The 20,067-nt window shown below is 40.0% G+C and overlaps 3 protein-coding genes across 5 annotated transcripts in view; all 3 read left to right on the top strand.

Annotated features, from left to right (window-relative positions):
- gjc1 (gap junction protein gamma 1) overlaps window positions 1-20,067 on the top strand; it is a 797,916-nt gene that overhangs the window by 225,232 nt on the left and 552,617 nt on the right. The window lies entirely within an intron of this gene.
- fam117aa (family with sequence similarity 117 member Aa) lies at window positions 1,814-12,760 on the top strand. 2 transcript variants are annotated; one of them, XM_044050472.1, is made up of 8 exons: window positions 1,814-2,013; window positions 4,762-4,910; window positions 7,909-8,004; window positions 8,195-8,302; window positions 9,443-9,559; window positions 9,673-9,898; window positions 9,992-10,166; window positions 10,844-12,760. In XM_044050472.1, the coding sequence occupies exons 1-8, from the start codon at window positions 1,890-1,892 to the stop codon at window positions 11,055-11,057; spliced, it is 1,209 nt and encodes a 402-aa protein (XP_043906407.1). In that variant the 5' UTR covers window positions 1,814-1,889; the 3' UTR covers window positions 11,058-12,760. The 2 variants fall into 2 exon arrangements, with proteins under 2 accessions (XP_043906407.1, XP_043906408.1); XM_044050473.1 differs by lacking the exons at window positions 1,814-2,013; window positions 4,762-4,910 and adding an exon at window positions 5,975-7,097.
- slc35b1 (solute carrier family 35 member B1) lies at window positions 13,426-19,089 on the top strand. The gene is made up of 9 exons (XM_044050488.1): window positions 13,426-13,980; window positions 15,113-15,216; window positions 15,332-15,462; window positions 15,544-15,574; window positions 16,242-16,402; window positions 16,491-16,617; window positions 17,226-17,332; window positions 17,860-18,013; window positions 18,253-19,089. Exons 1-9 carry the CDS (start codon window positions 13,856-13,858, stop codon window positions 18,303-18,305), a joined length of 993 nt encoding a protein of 330 aa, XP_043906423.1. The 5' UTR covers window positions 13,426-13,855; the 3' UTR covers window positions 18,306-19,089.

Genomic DNA, 20,067 nt, shown 5'->3' with positions numbered 1-20,067 from the left:
TCTGGTCCCACGGCCCTGCATGTTCTAGATGTTTCCCTGCTCCAACACACCTCATTCAAATAGAAGCCTGATAACGAGCCATTTGAATCAGGTGTGTTGGAGCAGGGAAACTTCTAAAACATGAAGGTCAGTGAGGATTGAGAAACACTAGCATAATATAATACATTGAGTGACCTGAACTTTCATTTTCTCCATAACAAAATAATGCAAACCTAATTCTAACCAAATAAGAAAGCAATAGGATCACCTAAAACAGAAGGATAGATGTACTTTTTAATGGAGATGCTAAACTTCTACCACTTACAGGATACAGCTGCAGCTTTATAGACTCTGACCCCCCTGTAAAAAATAATGGGAGAGACACTTAATAGAGGGCATATTCAAACCAAATCATTATTCTCTATTTGTACAACACCAAATCACAACATGCAGTCCAGAACATCTCAAGACACTTCACACGGTAAAGTTCTGACCTTATTAGAACTACAGAAATAAATATTTCCTCACATGGTGACAGTGGAAAGAAAAAAACCTCAACATTTTTAACAGGAAGACGCTAAGAGAAGCAAATTTCAGGGTGGACAACCGCCGCCTGAACAGCTGGATTGAAAGGGGGAAAAACTAGAAGCAGACTCACTGTTACAATGATAAAAACATGAAGCAATTATAACCATTTAATTTTTTTTATTAGAAGCAATAGTAAGCTAAGTCAAACGAGTTCACACAGTGCTGACTCTCTCTGTGTTTCTCAGTATAGCAGTGCTTTTATTATTATGTCTGTGCTGACACATCACGACTGAAGGTGCAACAAGCAAAACAGCCAATAAGGTAATACTGCATTAAGAGATGCAGCAGCAAACTGGTGTGGTTAAGGAATGAGCCCCAGTTCTCTGAAACCATATAGATGCAGGAGTAATCAGACTAGGAATCGCATTATCCAGGTATGTTAGTCCGACTAAGCCTGGCTCGATTTTAGTCGGACTATCGTTCTTACATGGCACTAAGAAAAACAAAATATTGTCTTAATCCGACTTATGCACGTGAACCCACTGAGTGTTTAGGCAACAGAAGTTACACACTGGAGCTTTTTTAATTCTAACCTGAACCAGAGCCTCAGAATTGAGGTTCTACATTATTAGGACCAGGCTTTGGTCCACATGAGGACTATACTGGCACCAGAAAAGGTCCTAAAGTAGTACCAAACACACACACAGTGGATAGAGTGGGATTTGGATGTGGGTTTGAGGGGGAGGAGTGGAAGAGGCATGTTCGACATCGTGGAAGAAGAAAGAAAGAAAATTCAGCAAAGTGGGTGGAAACTTTAAGGGTTTTCTTTCTCCCCAGCTTTTATATGACGGACAGATGTGATAGCCAATGAGAACGCAGTAGTATTCTGGAGCAGCCAATCAGCTCGCTGCTGTAGGTGTTGCCCTCAACGCGATATGTACACAGGTTGAGCTGTTGTGAATGTGTAGTCAGTAGTCTGTGCACAGTTAGACTTACCAGAAAACTGCCTGTCTGTCTTCCTGCTCCTCTCACGTCAACATGAAGAAGGAGGGAGAACTTTTCATGAAGTGAGCTGCAAGTTTCACTCGGCTGCAAACTTGTGACCAGAAATCATGGTCTTCTTCATCTTCATCATTACAAAAGAAATCTCAGACAGGGTGCACGAGACCAGGCCCACGCACTGCTGTGGATCATCTTTGTGAATGTGGTGGGAGAGAAGAGCAGTAGCAGCAGCAGCAGCAGCAGCAACAGCAACAACAACAACAACAACAACAAGGAAAGAGTAGGAAAAAGAGCTGTCTGTGTGTGTGTGTGTGTGTGTGCGCGTGTGCGTGTGCGTGTGTGTGTATAATCTGAGCACGGCCGTGGGAGCAGAGTGGGGGATGTCCAGCAGAAGTGGAGGAGCTCCTCGGGGGTGCAGCAACCCCAGCCTGCATCCCCTCAAAGCCACAGTGCCATACCAGCTCCAGAGAGGCGCAGCACTTCTCAGCAGAGAGGTCAAGACTGGTAAATCCACGCTCACTGAGGAGGGAGGGAGGGGGGGGTCACTGCAAATTCATGCATCCACTTCCATGTGGGCCAGTGTCAATGTATCAACATTAAGCCTAAAACAGATGGCACCAATTGCACCATGGGTTTAACTTTGTTCTTTCTTTCCAACAACAACATGGATTTATCTTCTCTGCACTCAGTCTTGTATAAAGTACCTTAAAGGACATAAAATGCACTTAAGTTTTTAGAAGTAAAAGTTGGTACAAATATAAATAACAAAGTACTTACAGATACTTCAATTTGTACTTAAGTAGAATAACAAAGTCTATGTGCACTTGTTGTATTACCAACCTGTCTGTAGTTCATCAGAGAGGGAAGAAGTGGTGTCAAAGCATAACTCTTGTTTGACAGAAAATGAATCAGTACCAACTTCAAATCCATTAATTGCTTTCGATCAGTCCTTTCTCAGTCAAAACGAGGGCTGAACTGAATATCTAATTGTGAGTATTTTTGACTGAAATTGCGATTGTGATATGAGAGGGGAATGGTAGGGATAATTATTAAAATAATTATTCTCATTTTCATTTGAATAACATTTTGAAAATGATTACTGTGTGATATTTGTGCAGATCTGTGAGAAACACATATGTTTTCTTCAGTCTGTAGAATATGTGTATCGGTCAGGACAATATCTGATCTAAATTGGTCATTTGACACACATTTTGGCTTGAAGACATATTGCGCGTTCTGTGCTTTAAAAATTAAATTTCAAAATTTCGATTCAGCCCTAGGCAAAACTGCCAAACATGTTCTTGTTCTAGTTCCTACAAAGCAAGGTGTTTGCGCCTTTTCATACAACAACCTTATGTTTAAGTTTAGCCTTCTTGCTGAACCGAAAATGAGGCTCTGAGAAATGTTTTGATAAACGGCATTTGGAAATCAAGAGAATATAACTGATCTATAATGGAAAGATCGTTTTTGCTTTAAAGAAAAGCACTGTGCGTGTTATATTAAATGAGAGCAACAGTGTTTTTTTCTTTAACACATGCTGATAGTCGCACACATTTATTGGACAAAAGTGTTTGTTGTCTTGATGTGACGACAACAGTGCAAACTCATGCTAGGAGATAACAAACTGCACTTTCAATCACTTTAAGTAAAGCCAGCTCTGCACTCAATCCACCATCTAAATAAAACAAACGGCTATATGGTGAGAAAGTTGAGCTAACAATGAAGGCTCTCCCGATGTTATTTGGACGCTCAGTTTCCCCCTTTGCACTCTGACCTGCTGCATGCTTCATGCTATAACAGCAGCCGCCTTAAAGGCTTCTTTGTTCTACTGCGGGTATGTTTGGTCTTTAACCATTCTCCATGAAAGTCACATTTGCATGTAGTGGTGTTTATTTATACATCCTGTCTGCCCTGTAACCTGGGCAACCTGATGACAGCATAGAGGGTGTATGTGCGCGCTAATTTTTGCTTCCTTTTTAGGACATTTTCTGGTATAAACACTGACCTCATTAGGACCAGAGCCTGGTCCTAATGAGGCAGAACCTAATTTCTGAGTTACTGGATTAGATTAGAGGAAAAATGTGAATTGTGGTTCGGTTAAGGTTAGGGTCAGGCACTGAAGGTCAAGTGTGTAAGAAAAGATTGCACTTTTTCAACGTGCAAGCACAGTTAACCAACCCACGTTAATCAATGCTTAACATGAAATAAACTCAACAGTGGCAACGTAGTGGATTGCCTCATTGTGAAAGCAAAACAAAATTTGCTTTTGCAACCGTGCCAGAGCAGTGCCGTGTGAAAGCTTTAATTCTCAAGCACGTCAGAGATTTCTCATTTTTGTTTGCATGGTAAGCTTCCATTTTAAAACATGAAACATACAGGGAACGACTTTGTAGATGTAGAAATCTGTGAAACCATTTCAAAAGCTTTTTTGATTAGTTATAATTAAGGTTAGGGGAAAAGGCTTTTGTAACATCTAACAAGAATAGCTGCATAAACTAGGGGTGGGTCAAAATATTGATTTGGTGATCTATTGTCGTCGATAATCGTTACACCAATTAACAGATGAAGGTGCTCTAAAGTAAACCGTCCCTGCCACTGCTCAAATGAATGAGGGAAACACGGGCGGAAGTTACCTGGCAGAAGAAGAGGAAGTTTACAGCAGGACAATGACAGAGAAAGCTACGTTAACAGATGCTCGATCCACGCTCAATATGTAGACTTTATGCACTTTGTTCTCCATGTTGTGAATTGCATGTTTAACTTCTCAAGGACCTTTAGTTTTCTTCAGTTAGACAGCTATCATGATGCATCACGACGATTGTCTTGCAATATATTGATTATCACAGAATCGTTGCATCGGGATATTATTGGTGTCGTGGACCATGTATCGCATATTGTGTCGTGAGGTTCCCTGTGATTCCCACCCCTGGATGTCTTTGTTTCAAGGTCAAAAACTTCATCCACATCTGTCTGAGTTTTTACACACACAGACTCAAATTAACTTTCACAACTTGACAAACTGCCTAAATGATGGGGGGGAGGAAGCCTGGGAGCAATTTTGTGAACAATTACCACTGGTGTTATAAAATAGTATTTAGCCTCCTACAGAGAGTTGCCTGCACATGCAGTGTCCCTACAAGCTAAATATGATCAGCCCAGAGTTCCTCGCCCTTCTGTGAGGCAGAAATAGTTTTGACATGAAGAATTGCACAACCCTGACATACTAACTGACTTCATGTGTTTCCAAAACAGCAGACAGGACTGCGGCTCGTCCTCCCAAACCCACAATCCGCAGAACTCTGTCTTTAGATGCCATCGTTGGACCATATCTGCAGGGGCAGTGGCCCAAAGAGGCCGAGGGCATGGTGGCTGTTAGCTGTGTCAGCAACAAAGCCACACAGGTGAATATCATTATATCATGACTCTGCCATATTAGCTGTGATACTTTGTGGGTTAATAACGGTAGTCAAAGGTGTCACAAACGGTATTTTCTGTACAAGCTGTTCCTACATGGTGAGGATAAGATGTTTGGACGTTTTTCTTGAATGTGAAGTGTTTGTGTAGAGCACATGATATCTGATGTTAGCACTGCAGGTGTCTGGTGGTTCCATTTCCACCCTGTGAGTAGAAGGCAGCCAACTGGAAATAGTCGTTTTTGTTCTTCTTCAAAGTCTGCTGTTCTTCCCTCGCTGCCATCTCAAAACCCCCCCTAAACTGTATCTGCTCTTAACTAGTGCACAAAGCCCCAACTACCATCACCAAGCTCCGCAGCTTCGTCTCCTCGCTCCTGACACGGTTTTAACCCAAACGAACCCCCTTTGCCTCTATTGTGAGGAACAGACCCCGCCTGACCTCATTTATACAGACACCCCATCCCCCAGCATTCTCCTCAACCACACACACACTTGCATGCACACAAGCACCCTGCCCTTCTGCCACGGTTCCTCTACATGACTTCAGATGATATAACTGGTTGTTCTCCTTTTTTTTTGGTCTTTTGAAGCATTTTCTCATAACCAGGACAACGGCTGAACAGTAAATTGTTTTCAAATTGAAATTGCAAGTTGCAAAATACATTTTATTTTGTTAATTTTTTATTGTACTATGCTCTATGACAGAAATGTTTCAAGAAAATACACACACATTGGAAACAAATAATAAGACAGAGTTACAGACAAAATAACTAACAGTAACAGAAAAATTCAGAAAGACAAAACATTTTCATAATATTCATAAGATATTATTCAAAATATGAACCCTTAAATGTATGACATTTAACGATAAAACCGGACAGTGATTCACGCAGTAGAGAGACTAACTATTTTCATAATCGATTAATATGTCAGTTGTTTTCTCGATTAATCAAGTTCTCGCATGTCTTTAATTGTCTAAATTATTCAGTTTGAATTATTTCTTTATTGTGCGGAACAAAGAAACCAGAAAATATTCACATATCCACAGCTGCAAAATCAGAAAACTTGTTTTAAGTTTAACTGATTCATCGAAACATGTCGTAATGCTATGACATGTTTTAGATGTATAATTCAGAAAATATTGGACTGACGCTTGACTTAAAAAAGAAAAATACTATAGTGCAAATCAAATCACACTTAGATATTTCAGCCCTAATCAGCACAAAACACAGCACCTAAACAATATAGTTTAGACTGAGTTTAGACTTTGTTTACTGACATAAATTTGGGTTGTTGCTTAATAATGATAAGGGAATCCCAAAGTCGCCATTATTCATCTTAACAGGGACATGATCAATGTGAATGTCAAACTGGTGCCAGAGGAAAAATTATGATTTAAGTCGGAGAGTTTCATGTACAAAATTGCATGGCACTCCATACATAGGTTTTTTAGAGATACAAATCAGTTCTTCCAGCTGTTTAATGATGAGAATTGCAAAATGTTAGTTTTTTACCTATCTTTCTCTGTTATTGTGGTCATATTGCAGGCAGGAGTCGAAACATTAGCCATGCAATCCAAATGCTGTGCTACCTTTGAGTCTTTTTATAGATCTGAGTTCCATGATACTCTAGTCATGTTTTGTGGAGGGTGGGGTTGTTGGTGCTGGGGAGGTGGCAGCCGTAACTCTACACCCATGTCACTGTATGACTGACTGCATTTTGACTTATGAAGCCTGGCGATGGGTTGTGTACGAGTGGAAGGGACCGAACAGAAGATGGGAGCTGGTGTTTTCCTGTGGGCAGCTGTGGCGCTGGCCAGATTTCTCTGAGTTGTGGGGCTGACACTTAAAAAAACAGGCTGAATTTTCTGGGGGACAGAGAGCTGTGGCGTAACCACGCTGCAGGCAGCGAGAGCTAAATGACTGGGTGTAATGTTAGCCGCCTAATGAATGTCATGGACACCAGTGAGTGGCTCAGATTGTTAGCGAACGTCTGAAGCAGTTGACTCTGAGGAGGTGGTGGAGGCACCAGAACTGCTGAGAATCTGTTGCGCACCTCCGACCTGGGTTTCACCTGGTGATGATGAATTTCCACTCACCTGCACCCAACCAACAAGTGGCAGCGGCCACCCAGACTCCCACTGGTAGAAGATCCAGAGTCAAAGTCAAGAAATCGGTACAGACATATGAGTGGCATGAGGAAGTTATAGAGTTGTGACTTTTGAAATAACTGCACAAAAACTTCCTGTTCTTGTTTTCTCCTCTACAGTTTTGTATATAACAGCTGTATGTATGATTATATGTTAGTGCATTGAAGTGTGGAATGCTGATAGTCACTCTGTATTTATAGTCTTTAAAGCAAATTTGGTTTGGGTGTTTGTATGTGTGTGTGTGGAAGTGAAGCTGTTTTGCAGCTCATAGGGTTTTTTTTCTTTGTCTTCCTCTGTACAGCTGTTGTTGGGCAGGTGTGCAAGACAGCTGCGGGGCTCCACGTCACTATCAGACTTGATTATAGTTCACCGGGTTGAATTAAAGTTGGGATGATGCCACCTTTTTGTGTCTAATAACATTATCAGAAACTCGAGTATCTACCGATGCCGTTGCAGTCATTTTAGACCATTTATGAACTATTAAGCTGTTAATTAATTTGTGTTGAGTCATTTCAAAGGCATCATTTTTTAAAATGGGTCACAAATATTGTTCTCCCCAAATGAAGAAATAACCAGCCCAAGCATGACTCAGATAAAATGTTTTTTTGTTTTTTTATTTATTTACATTTTTATAGTCTGCATTTTGGATTGTATCAGATTTTATATTTTTATCTGTCCAATATCTGATCCAGTGATTTTGACCTGTATCGGACGGATACCGATACTGACTGATACCCATCCCTAGGTTGAATAGAAAATACTTTCCAAATAAAGATGTCTTGATTGGCAAAACGCTGGACTCTTAATTCCCCTCTTTTTATTTGTATTTTTTTAAAGACTCCAAGTTCCTGGGCAGAGGAGACTCAGGGAAGGAGAAGTGCTGGTGGACACAAGCGCTCAGCATCGTGGGGCAGTGCAGAGCACCTGAGGGAGGCAAGTATTTCAGTTCATTATAACGGCAGGTCATGGATCTGCTCTGTTTCTCACTCCACAGGTTTATATTATTTATTCTGCAGCCTCTCACTCGTAGCATGAAACTAAAACAACCCCAGGGGGAAAAATGTGTAACCGCTTCTCTTTTCAGATTGAATGCGTTTCATTTTGTTCACCACTCTGCCCTCAGGTGGCCAAGCTGAGGCACCAGTTGCAGAAGCGTTCCCGCCATGTCCCGCCCTCATTGGGGTGCGAGCACCACCACTTGCCAGGAGGTCATGTGACAGGCATCACTCAGGTAGAACATTGCTCTTCTTCCTTCATACCATAGCTACAAATACCAGACTGCATCTCACAGGCAGAACAGGAAGAGCTCAGTAACAGGGATATAAAAAAACCACTGGTGCTTTTCTTAGGAGCGGCTGTCACTGACGCTCCTGTGTCACTTGCATGTCATCTCTGAGAGACAATTTGAAACAGCACACTGTACCATTCAAACCATATAGCGAGAATAGAGTAGACATCAAATGGGCTGAAGTACTTGGAGAGAGAGAAGAGATGACTAACAATGCTTTTATTGTTAGTCAGAGACTTTTAGCAGCTGAATTTCCAATGTCACACAAAGGGATAACAAAGACACGTGTAAAGGTCTAATGTGTGAAATTTAGGCGAACAATTTCCATTTGGCACAAATTGAAGATTCTTTTTTTACAAGTATACATTAATGTCATTTAAGTGCCTTTTGTATTTATATCAGGAGCCATTTCAACTCTCTGGAGGCCATCATTTTGGACCACCCGGTTTTTACATTAACCCACAATGGACAAACTTAACATACTTTTGAGGTTGATAACTGAGGGCTACTTACAGCAGGTTCTGCAACACACTGGGAAGGGAAGGGTGAGGTGAGAGATATTCAGCTGCAATGTTGTATGTCAGAGAAAACCACCAGCTGTCCTCTTCCCTCACTGGAGGGGATCTCCAGCTCCAGGTGTCTAAACAGAGCCAGGAGGAATTATCAAAGACTGCTCCCACCCAGGCCGTCAACTGTTCGCCCTCTGGAGTCAAGGACAGTTTTTTATCTATGGGCTGTGAGGCTGCTAAACCTACAATCTTGATCCATCATGTGCAATATTCATTTACAATATGTGCAGTATTCGTTTATTAGTCAATTAACAATCTTTTAATTATTTCAGGTTTTCTTCATTTAATTATGTTTTTTTTTTATTTATGTTGCATGTTCTAGTTGTTGTCTGGTTGATTTTTTTAAATGTTGCTTAATCTTACATGCTGTACCTTGTAATTATATAATACTAGTATACACATTACAGTTGACCACATAATTGACCACACAATACAACTACAACAAAGACAGAGAAATCATTTTCAGTCAACCCCAGATTCATTCTAAATTTGCCATATTTGACTTGTTCTTCAGACAGTGCCTCTAATGCCGCTGAACAGACTTGCCCCACGTCTGCGACGCAGTGTCGAAGGTCTCAACCTGGAGCTGGAAGAGGTGTTTGTGTCTGAGAAACCTGACGATGAGCATGAGGTTATGAAAAATAAATTACACAAATTACATGCATGCTTTAGTTCTCTCTCTTTCTTTGATTTTGTGCCTTTAGCTTTTTTTGTCTGACCCTTTTACTTGACTGATTATCACAGATTCTGGATATTCCTGATGGCCACAGGGCTCCTGTCCCAGTCCAGAGATGCAGTAGCAGCTCTCAGAGTGAACCGTCTCCGGGGCCCCTGGATCCTTCCCTCCTCTCTCCTTGTCCGTCCCCATGTCCTTTAGATCCAACTCTTCTGTCACCTTCAAATTCACCTCTTACTTTGAATCCACTACCTTTGTCACCATCACAGTCTCCCTGTCCTATGGCAGAACCAGGTCAGACAGCACCGTCATTTCATTTACTTGGAAATTCAGTTTTTGCTTTGGTTATTATTGACAATACTTGGTTATCTCTGATCCTGTGTACAGTGCCGGTGGACTGTGAGACCCTGTGTCCTTCTCCATCTAAACTGCTTCCTTCATTTGCACTGGCTCCTCCTCTGCTGCAGTCCTGCTCCTCGTCCCCTCGGCCCAATAAAACCTACTCCGTCCAACGTGAACAGCCAGAAGGCTGTGAGCTAGTTCCAGTATGTGACGAGGGAATGTAAGTGTCACTTTGCAGATCAGAATATCATGTTATAGATGATGTAGAGATATGTAACATCGCCGAAAGATGCAGCTGGAGGGCCTCAGCTCAAAAATGTACTATGGGGCTCAGTTCCACAGTTGTTTGCATCTCTCAGCACAGAACATCACAAACACACAACAGCTATTAACTGATGACGCAGACAGTCCACCTCCATGTCTGTTTATATTCTGAAGTCACGTTAAATCAAAACTCAAACTATATACATGTAGGTAAAAAAAAGTACAGCAAAAAGTATTAAATAGCAAGACTTCTGTGTCATTATGAATATTAATACAATAATGCAAAGTTACTTTATTTGCACAAATTGGTCTATTACAATTTAAAGTTTGCTTAAATTATATTTGACAACAATGATTTTGATGACATAATCTGTGAAGGTAAATTTGTAAGTGTAATATATATAATGTATAACTTGCAGATACAGACATTGTTTAGTATCACAGGTTTACTACATAGATGTGGGGAGAAACTCTTCTTATATTGATGTGTTGAATAGCCACCATTGAAGGGGTTTGAATAGCTGCTGTGTTTGAGTTTGGTGAGACGATGAATGGGGTTAACATTGCAATTTGAAAACAAGCTACAAGATACAACTGACCCCGTTGCGCTCTCCCCACTTTTTTACCTCCCAGGTCTGCTTGTCAGGATGAGCTTCTCCTCCAGCCATCATGTCCCGACCCCAATAAAGTGAACTTTACGCCCCACGGAGGCTCTGCTTTCTGCCCCGTCAGTCTTCTGAAGCCCCTCCTGCCCTCCATGGACCTCCTCTTCCGCGGTCTGTCAGTCTCTCCTGTCACTGGCTGTCCAGGTCAAGTCTCTCCGACCAGGCACCTCGGCATGCAGTAGGTGGACATGGAAGCAGATCCCCCTCTGGACTAAAACCACACTGCACAGCCACAACCTGGAGTAACTGGCTGTGTTTTGCATGTGGGGTGCCTGACAGGTACCTGTGCTCACCTGGCTCATCGCTGCTATAACATGACGTGGTCATTGTGATCAAAATAAGAGTAACTTAAGATCAGGCATCTATTTTAATCATACTGAAAACTGATACTGACCTAAAATGTGGCTGCTTTGCTGATTGTTTCTTAGCCCTGGAGTGAGTGTGGGTTCAGCTGATAATTACTCTACATGAGCACTTGACAATGACGACAGGACTTAAGCTCAGGAAATATTGGTGAATGCTGGAAATGTTTTATGAATAACTGACATTTTGAAACAACAGCTCAGACAAAGACTGCCGTCTGCAGGGACGATTTTTACTACCGCATTAAGTCAATTCAGAGTCAAAAAGGTCAAGCACTTAGTGCAGATGTTGACATAAGTATTATTTTCTTGCTATTGTTTAGAAACTCTATTGTCTCTGAGAAACTCAATAAACACCCCATCCCGGCAAATTCAAACCCTGCAACACTTTAAGACAGAAACTGGTTCATCCTAAGGGAAAATCTCAGGCTATCAGTCAACTACAATGCTGTCCTGAGCTCTCTTCCAAAAAGAATCAACAAGCAAACACATAACAGCAACACAATAGTAACCCACAGGTGACCTCCCTAACGACCTGTTCACACCAAGTCTCCGGTGAAACCAACAATCTGAAAGGAGGGGTGAACGATCTGCATTGTTCGACTTAATGACTTTCACCTGGTTCCACACTAGTTGGTCAGAACTGAAGAAGCCTCTCGGATGAGAAGTGAAATATCTTCAACTCAAGCAAGTCCAATCTTAATTCAACAGACTTCATTCTTGAAAAACAGATTAGTTCCCTGAAGTTTTCATATGTTTTGACCTGCTGTTTACAGTGGTCCACATTTCTACAAATGTATTTCTATGTGATACTGTGTTAGTATTCCCCGTAGAAAGTGACTTGTATTTATGTGTAGATTACACGCAGAGATGGGTGTTTTATTAGCTTTACTTGCCTACAGCTGGCAGTGTTTAAACCAAACTGTGCTTTTTAAGATTTTGAGTGGGTCACACTGAGCGTCTGGTCAGTCTGAGCATGGTTGGAGAATGTCAATGTTTCAACATTCAATTTGATATGGGAAGAGATGATTCCCTCTGCCTGTGTTATTGCTGAAATATATTAAACCCTGCCTTTGTCGGCATTAGGCCAATCTAGAGTGATTACAACAGAACAGAACCAACAGAATCATCATCATTACAGCTTATCATTGCCAGATGTCAGCAATTATTAATACAGATGCAACATGTAATATGTGTCATTCTGTGGCCGCAAACTTTTCAAATGGGTCCCGCAATCCAAATTTAAAATATTGGAGCGTTGTTGCTTGGCTGTAGGATTTATCAATGGTATTTCACATGTCTTGTCTCACACAATCTCTGTTGACAAATCATGGTCAATTTATGACTAAATACAATTAATTTCTTACATAATGTATTCATCAACTCTGTGTTTTCCCAGATGTGGTTATTTAGGATTTCATTGCATTTTTAATGGTGATAACATTTAAACATGTTAAGTGTGTTGTTACTGTACTGTTACTATTGTAATGAAAATAAATTTACCAATAGTTCTGGACATTTAATTCTAATATTCTATTAGAATTTTTGTCCCCCCCATATTCCTATATTATTTATATATATATACAGGGGCAAAAAATAGGGAGGTGACATGGGGGGTGGGTGTGATTGGATAGCAATTGAAATGGACACTGGAGATGTGCCCACATGGTGAAGTGCTATCCGATTTTCGGTGGAACAGTGGTTTCATTGTTCAAATGTATTATCATAATATCTGCATGTTAGTGGTTTAAAACCCCTTAGGGCTGACCCCAGCTCAGAACTATACTTTTCCACTCTACTCCTGGGGTCTGTGCCATAAAATCCAAACTATCCCTTTAACTACCCCACCCCTCTGTGCACGCCACTGCTGCCTGTGCACTGGCGTGTCACCGAACATTAGCCAATGGATAGAATCCACATCCTTGGACAACAAAAGGCCACGCGACATTTTTAAGAAGGACCCCTAATTCTCTAATAGCAGCCTTCGAAAAGCTACGCCGCAAAAACCCCCAATCTTTGCATAACAGGCATTTTTGTGTAAAAACTAACTGCAGCGCCAGCGACTTACGCGAATTTAACAAACCTCTTATCACGCATTAGTGTTTATTTTTTAAATTCAAGTAAAAATTCTAACTCTAATATTTAGGCATTGCTACAGACACCCTAGGGTCCTTTGTCCAAAACCAGTTTCGCTGACGCAATGTATTTATTACTCTAATTACAAGTTTGTTTTTTGGAAGAAGACGCAAACAGAACTCCATAACTCGACGGATAGTCCACATACGCTGTTGGTAATAGGAGTATGTTGACATTACAGTTGTTCCGGAGCAAATAGTTTGGCTGTTGGAGGCAGGGTGACACTAAATAAACATTAAAATGACTTGACTCCCGGAAATTCAAGCTACTCTTCGCAATATTTTGACACATACTCGCTGATGACAGGACGGTTTGGGATTGTTCTCGGTAAGAAATCTCCAGCTTCTTAAATATCAGCAGCTGGGAGGAAACAAGAGCAACATTTGTTCGTGACATCGGCTATAGTGGAGCGGGACGTCGGTGTGAGGGGAGCGGGGAGCGGAGTGGTATCGGTGTCCATACCCGGGCTTGTGGAGGACAGCATGGTTGCGGGAAAGGGAGCAGGAAAACCCGCCTCACTATGGGACAATATGCGGATACGGTTCATCGTTTGCTTCCTCGGAGTCTTTGTGTGTTACTTTTATTACGGAATATTACAAGAAACAATGTAAGTAACTATAAAGAATATAAATGTCGCTCTGTTAGTTTAATGTCCCTTACACAGTGTGTGTTTACATTGGAGAATGAGCTGCTTTCCCTCATACAGGTGTACAGAATGTGCTTGTGTGTTTGGACTAAACGTTTTATGTATATTCTGTTCTTCATCTCTATCAATCATCTGTCATTAATGGAATAGTGATTTTTTTCAATGGCAAACATACACTATCCACTCACCAGCCATTTTTATTAGGTACAAAGCACATCTAAAGGTACAGGAGTGGCACCTGGTGAGGTCTTCAGCTGTAGTCCACCTGCGTCAATGTTTTGAGGTGGTGTGCCTTTAGAGATTGTCCTCTGCATATTTTGGTTGTAATGAGTGGTTATTTTTGTTACTGTTAACTCTCATTTTGATTAAATCTGCCCATTCTCCTCTGGCATCAACACGGCATTTTCAGCCACGTGAAAATCCCAGTAGACCAGCAGTTTCTCAAATACAATAGTCTTTCTTCATTCAAAGACACTTGAATCACTATTCTCCACCCTTCAGTCAGGTAATCTTCACCATGTCTACATGCCTAAATTCATTCATTCATTCATGTTACTGCCCTGTAAATGGCTGATTGGATATTTATTTTAATAAAAAGTTGAACAGGTGTACTAAACAAAGTGGCAGCTGAGTGCAATGGGATCAGTTAACAAACCAACATTATGATTTGAGCTTCCGTACAAACAAAGAAAAAGAAAAAAATGCCATCTGTCAAAAAGAAATACTGAGGAACGATTTGGAATCATGAGGTTTTAAAATGTTTACTTGATCATGGTGTACAGTACTTCTTTTGCATATTTGTTATATAACACCATCGTTGTCCTGGTTTTCTGTAACAAAGAAGACTCTGGATAGTGGAAAACTGACACAACCAACTAAACACGACTGACCACCACAACCTGTCTTTTTGTACAGTGCATTGTAACCATTCCTGTTGTAGAAAGACAGTAAAGTCTTGGAGACTGATGAAAGCACTCCGCTCTTAAACATTTTCTTCCATGATCCTTCCACAAGCAGGGAAGTGTACATAAAACAATCATTGTCTGTGACCTGTTGCATTCAAAGCCATGTTGTTTTTTTCTGACTTTTTTAGTACCCGTGGTGAATATGGTCACGGAGACAAAAAGGAGACATTTATATTTGCCCGGACATTGGTGTTCATCCAGTGCATTATCAATGCTCTGTTTGCTAAGATCAGTGAGTATGCCTTGTAGTCCAAAGACATGACAAATGAAAAACACAACTTTTTAATATAAGAAAATATAATACAACACTGAAATATGAAATCTTTCTTTTCTTTTTTTTTAATCAGTGATCCAGCTCTTTGAGAGCTCCAAACCGGATCACACCACGAGCTGGCTCTATGGATTGTGTTCCCTCTCTTACCTTGGAGCCATGGTGTCTAGTAACTCTGCCCTTCAATATGTTAATTATCCCACACAGGTGAGTCTGCTGAAAATATTTTTTTATTGGGTTGTATTTCTCATTCCTTCCATTGTGAAACTCATCTTTTTCTTGCAATAGGTACTGGGAAAATCCTGCAAGCCCATACCAGGTAGATATGATAATATCACCATTGCACATTTACATCTATGTACAAACTGCCATGCCTGTTTACATGACCCGTTTGTATGCATATCTTCATTTACTTGGATAACACTAAGCGGAAAAATCTTCAGGCTTGTCAATATTGGGGATGCTATGAATCAACAGTGTAATCTGAACAGCACATAATGTGCAACGCTAAGGTGACGTGTGTATATAGCACTTGTCAAACACGATATTCTGATATCACCCAGAACAGACCTTGGATGACAGATAAAGTAACAAATTATTGTCCAATGTGTGGAGTTCATAGCAGAGTTGTTAAAATATGTTGTGTTTGTGCATTAAGGTTATGTCTCCCTGCCCAAAGCGTATCGGTGCTTTTCACACACTCTCATATATGTATACTTTTTCACCATTCATATACTCCACTCTCAGGGAAAAAAGCCTGATATTGTATCTAGGGTGAGATTAGCTCATTCTACAGATATGTTACACTGTATGCATGGCTGGAAGTGACATATTGTTAAATTCACAGCTGCTTTCATAGTGTCTCCATATATTTCTCCTTGCAACTTGCACCTATATAGATACAGTTATTTTATGTTTATATCTGGTTCTTATATTTATATTTGTTTATTCTTACAAAAAGCCATCTTCTGTTTGAATTGTTCTAGTGATGTTGCTTGGAGTTACAATACTGAGGAAGAAGTACCCACTAGCCAAGTATCTGTGTGTGCTGCTGATTGTGGGTGGTGTGGCGATGTTCCTCTACAAACCCAACAAGAGTTCAGATGTGGCAGACGACCATGCATTTGGATTTGGGGAGATTCTGCTGGTGAGTTAACAGTTGCTCATGTAACCATGGATACTGTTGCATTTCCATGACATTGGTCTCATGATGTAGTTGTTTTCTGGTGTTGTAGCTGCTGTCTTTGACATTGGATGGTTTGACTGGTGTGACCCAGGACCACATTAGGTCTCGCTTCCAGGCAAGTGCCAACCACATGATGCTAAACATCAACATGTGGTCCACTTTGGTGCTGGGACTAGGTGAGTTTTATCTGATATAATATGTGTGAGTGCTACAACCATGGAGTGTATTATTCCAATTGGAACCACATCAGGCAAATTGACCGGCATAGCTGGAGAGGAAAACCATAATGATGTGATGGTTATGATTCAATACTGGTTACGAATGGTTACAATGTCAACTTAAATACAGTTTCGGGCAGTTTGGCTTAGTCCACACTGGAGTTTAAGGTACATGAAATAGTCCTATAAAGAAAAACAATGAGGGGCACTTTGAGGTTAAGTTCTAATAGGCTGTAAGAAAACTGAAGGACTGTTTTTTGTGTCACATTCAGTTTGTTTTTTCTCAATACTATTAAATAATATTAAGTGTTTAAATGGCTCAATATTTCACACAATGCAGTCAGTGTGTCACTTTTATATATGTTAAATGAAAATCTGACTGTTGTCACTGTGTTCATCCACTTGGTGGTGCCATGTGCTCACACTATAAACACTGCAATCTAATCATTTCCAAGGCAAAGCACACAAAAGAGTGACAATAATGTCAATTACTGAGTTCACTTTTTGAAATTGAATTAATGTTCGTTTTCTTTTCCTTCTACTGCTTCTTCCTGCTCTGCCCTCAGCTGTGTTGTGGACAGGGGAGGTGTGGGAGTTCCTGAATTTTACTGAACGCCACCCCAGCATCTTGTACAACATTCTTCTCTTTGGACTGACCAGTGCTTTAGGGCAGGTGGGTAGATGGATTTTTTTTACTATGATTAGGCTTCTTTTTAGGTATCGATGTAGCCGTAGGCAATGCTTCTGTACACAGGTCACACCCACCATCTGTTTCTAGGATAGCTTTGACCTAACTGATAAGATAGATAGCCTTTTCTATGTCTCTAGTGCAGCAGAGATAATAACAATCCATATTGAAAGTCTGTGTGCCATGTAAGGACTTTTAGGCTTAAATACCCAAGGGACAGCCATTGGAATTGAAATGCAATCCACAGCATTAACCTGTGTTGCTCATCTCTTTTCTCCTTGATGCATCAAGCATCAATAAACAGCTTCTAAGCCATTTGCGTCTCTTAAACCTTCTCACTTTTCAAATCATAGACATGCTGTAGTGGTATTAGAAAAAGAAAGTGTATAATTGTGTAGCATTGTAAAAGAAAAAAAACAGTGCTTTCATAAATGTCATAAATTTGATACAAAGAAGATGAGCATTGTGTCGTCAAGTTACAATCTTTGAGTGTTTCTTCAATCCTTTTCTAGACCTTCATTTTCATGACGGTGGTGTACTTCGGGCCTCTGACCTGCTCCATTGTCACCACAACAAGGAAGTTCTTCACAATCCTTGGCTCTGTTCTTCTGTTTGGCAATGTCATGACTACAATGCAGTGGTTTGGCACCATTCTAGTTTTTCTTGGTAAGAAATGAATCAATGTTGGTGAATTACTCTTGTATTCCACATTTTTGTCGTTAATGCCATTCATCACCGTAAAATTGGTGAAGGATGATATCGTTATCAAATACATTTAAAAGAGCCATAGCCATAGCCATATTTTATTTTATTTTAAGTTACATTGAAAGATCCTCTTGTGAACACCAGGCAGTAAGATGAAACTTCCTTTGCTTTTTAATCAATCTTTGGTTTTCTCACTTTAGGTCTTGGACTGGATGCTAAATTTGGCAAGACCCCCAAGAAGACGACACACTAAACCATCTGGAGCACAAAGAAAGATTGCAGAGCAAATGCAAACACTTAACAGACAGTATCTTATTTTCTCAAAATATCCTGTTTTGTTTGAGTACAGTCAGATTTTTAATGTTAACTGTATTTAAAAAAAAAAGTAAAAGAAAGAGAGTCGTCATAGTTTTCAACTCCATCGTCTGTCATGTACTGTTGATATATATACTGTAAAGAATTTTTTTCTAGGGAACAAGCTCTAAATGAGATCTGATGCGCACATTTTTTGACCACCGGTTTATGGAGGAATGTGGACTGAAAGTTGCAGCTGTAAAATGCCTATGTTTAGACAAATCCGCAGCTGTAAAATGCCTATGTTTAGACGAATCCTCATTGTTTTGAAAACCATCTCACCTCCACGACGGAAGTTGAACCAAACAAAGCTTAAGAAAAGTATACATGCATTTAACCAATGAAGTTACCACCAAACAAGGCCTGAAAAACAGCCATGTGTTGTTACCTCCAGTCTCACTGTTCAGTTGCCATAAAAGGGAAGTTGTGATATTTCATTGTCATTTTGTTTTTATGTCCCAGACTTGATTTGTTTTTATAAAATGCTGTTTGTTGACTATTCTTGAGCATAAAAATCTTGTGTCTCAAACTTTTTGTCTTGGAGGGCTTGTGGTAAAATAATGCATGTAGATGTACGGTACAATTAATTAGGGATGGGCACGGGTATTCAGTTATTCGCTTAATTATTAAAAAGTCGATCTGTTACTGTGACTATTAGTAATATATTAAAAAGAAACAAAACATGTTTTTTTTTTGTTTTTTTTTTTATCAAATATTACTTTTATAAAAACTTTCTACTCAATGACTCCCTAATTTGTGGTGAATCTATTCTCACAAAGGGGCAGCAGTAGAAGCATTTAGTTTAATGGATTTACCGATTAAGTTTAAGAGATTTCTTGAATACATCTTGAAGCTCAACACACACAGAATTAATGACATTTGCTTGAATGTGAAACTGCGTGTTTGAATGCATCTGCAATACTTTCACTTGCTCTGATGCACTGAAGTTAGAATAATTGACGGAAAGTTCAATTTTTATTATAAATGCTCATCCCTACAATAAATATACAATTCTGAGGTACTTTAAAATTATGCTTTAGCTCCACTGCAGTGTGGAGGAAACTATTGTACACTTTAGATAGTGGTTACAATGCTGCTACACAATCAACTTTCAGTATGTTAAGCACCTGACATTACATGTTGTACATTGGTGAAATTTCTGGTTTTCATGGCATTGGCTGCCTAAAATAAAAGTATTTAATCTAATTTTGCTATTAAAAAGATATGGTCAGAAGTAACAGGAATAATCTATTACAGACAAAGAGAAAGACCTTTATATGACAGGATCTCGATACCTCCTTTCTGAGAGGAACTTTGGGAAAACAACATCAAGACAAGGAGAAATAATATGAAAATGGATATTTAAAGCTGAGAATTCAACCTGATTTAATTACTGTATGTTTCCTTTTTGTAGACACTGGAAACAGCGCCACCTGCTGCCATAGAAAGATACAGATACAGTTCGTTATCTTACAGATACAAGGCAGCAGTAAACTGTTCCCCTTATCGCCATCGTGTGTCTTAAGTTAGTCATTAAACATTTACTGTAATGTATTTGGAAACAAATGCAAATCAATCATTTTCAACTCATCAACAAATCATATAATTTATAGTAGTAACAACCCGGTATTTGTGGTTACCAGGACAACTGAGTATGAGAC

Source organism: Solea senegalensis, linkage group LG19 (assembly GCF_019176455.1).
Source record: "Solea senegalensis isolate Sse05_10M linkage group LG19, IFAPA_SoseM_1, whole genome shotgun sequence".
NCBI lineage: Eukaryota > Metazoa > Chordata > Actinopteri > Pleuronectiformes > Soleidae > Solea > Solea senegalensis.
This window is presented reverse-complemented; position numbering and strand designations above follow the sequence as displayed.

Excerpts from the sequence above, each read along its gene's own strand:
- slc35b1 (XM_044050488.1), top strand. The coding sequence starts at position 13,856 with ATGGTTGCGGGAAAGGGAGCAGGAAAACCCGCCTCACTATGGGACAAT. Across the intron at positions 15,463-15,543 it reads ATGTTAATTATCCCACACAG|GTACTGGGAAAATCCTGCAA; the intron begins GTGAGTCTGCTG and ends TTCTTGCAATAG. Across the intron at positions 16,618-17,225 it reads CACTTTGGTGCTGGGACTAG|CTGTGTTGTGGACAGGGGAG; the intron begins GTGAGTTTTATC and ends CTCTGCCCTCAG.
- fam117aa (XM_044050472.1), top strand. The coding sequence starts at position 1,890 with ATGTCCAGCAGAAGTGGAGGAGCTCCTCGGGGGTGCAGCAACCCCAGC. Across the intron at positions 8,005-8,194 it reads GTGCAGAGCACCTGAGGGAG|GTGGCCAAGCTGAGGCACCA; the intron begins GCAAGTATTTCA and ends CTCTGCCCTCAG. Across the intron at positions 9,899-9,991 it reads CTGTCCTATGGCAGAACCAG|TGCCGGTGGACTGTGAGACC; the intron begins GTCAGACAGCAC and ends TCCTGTGTACAG.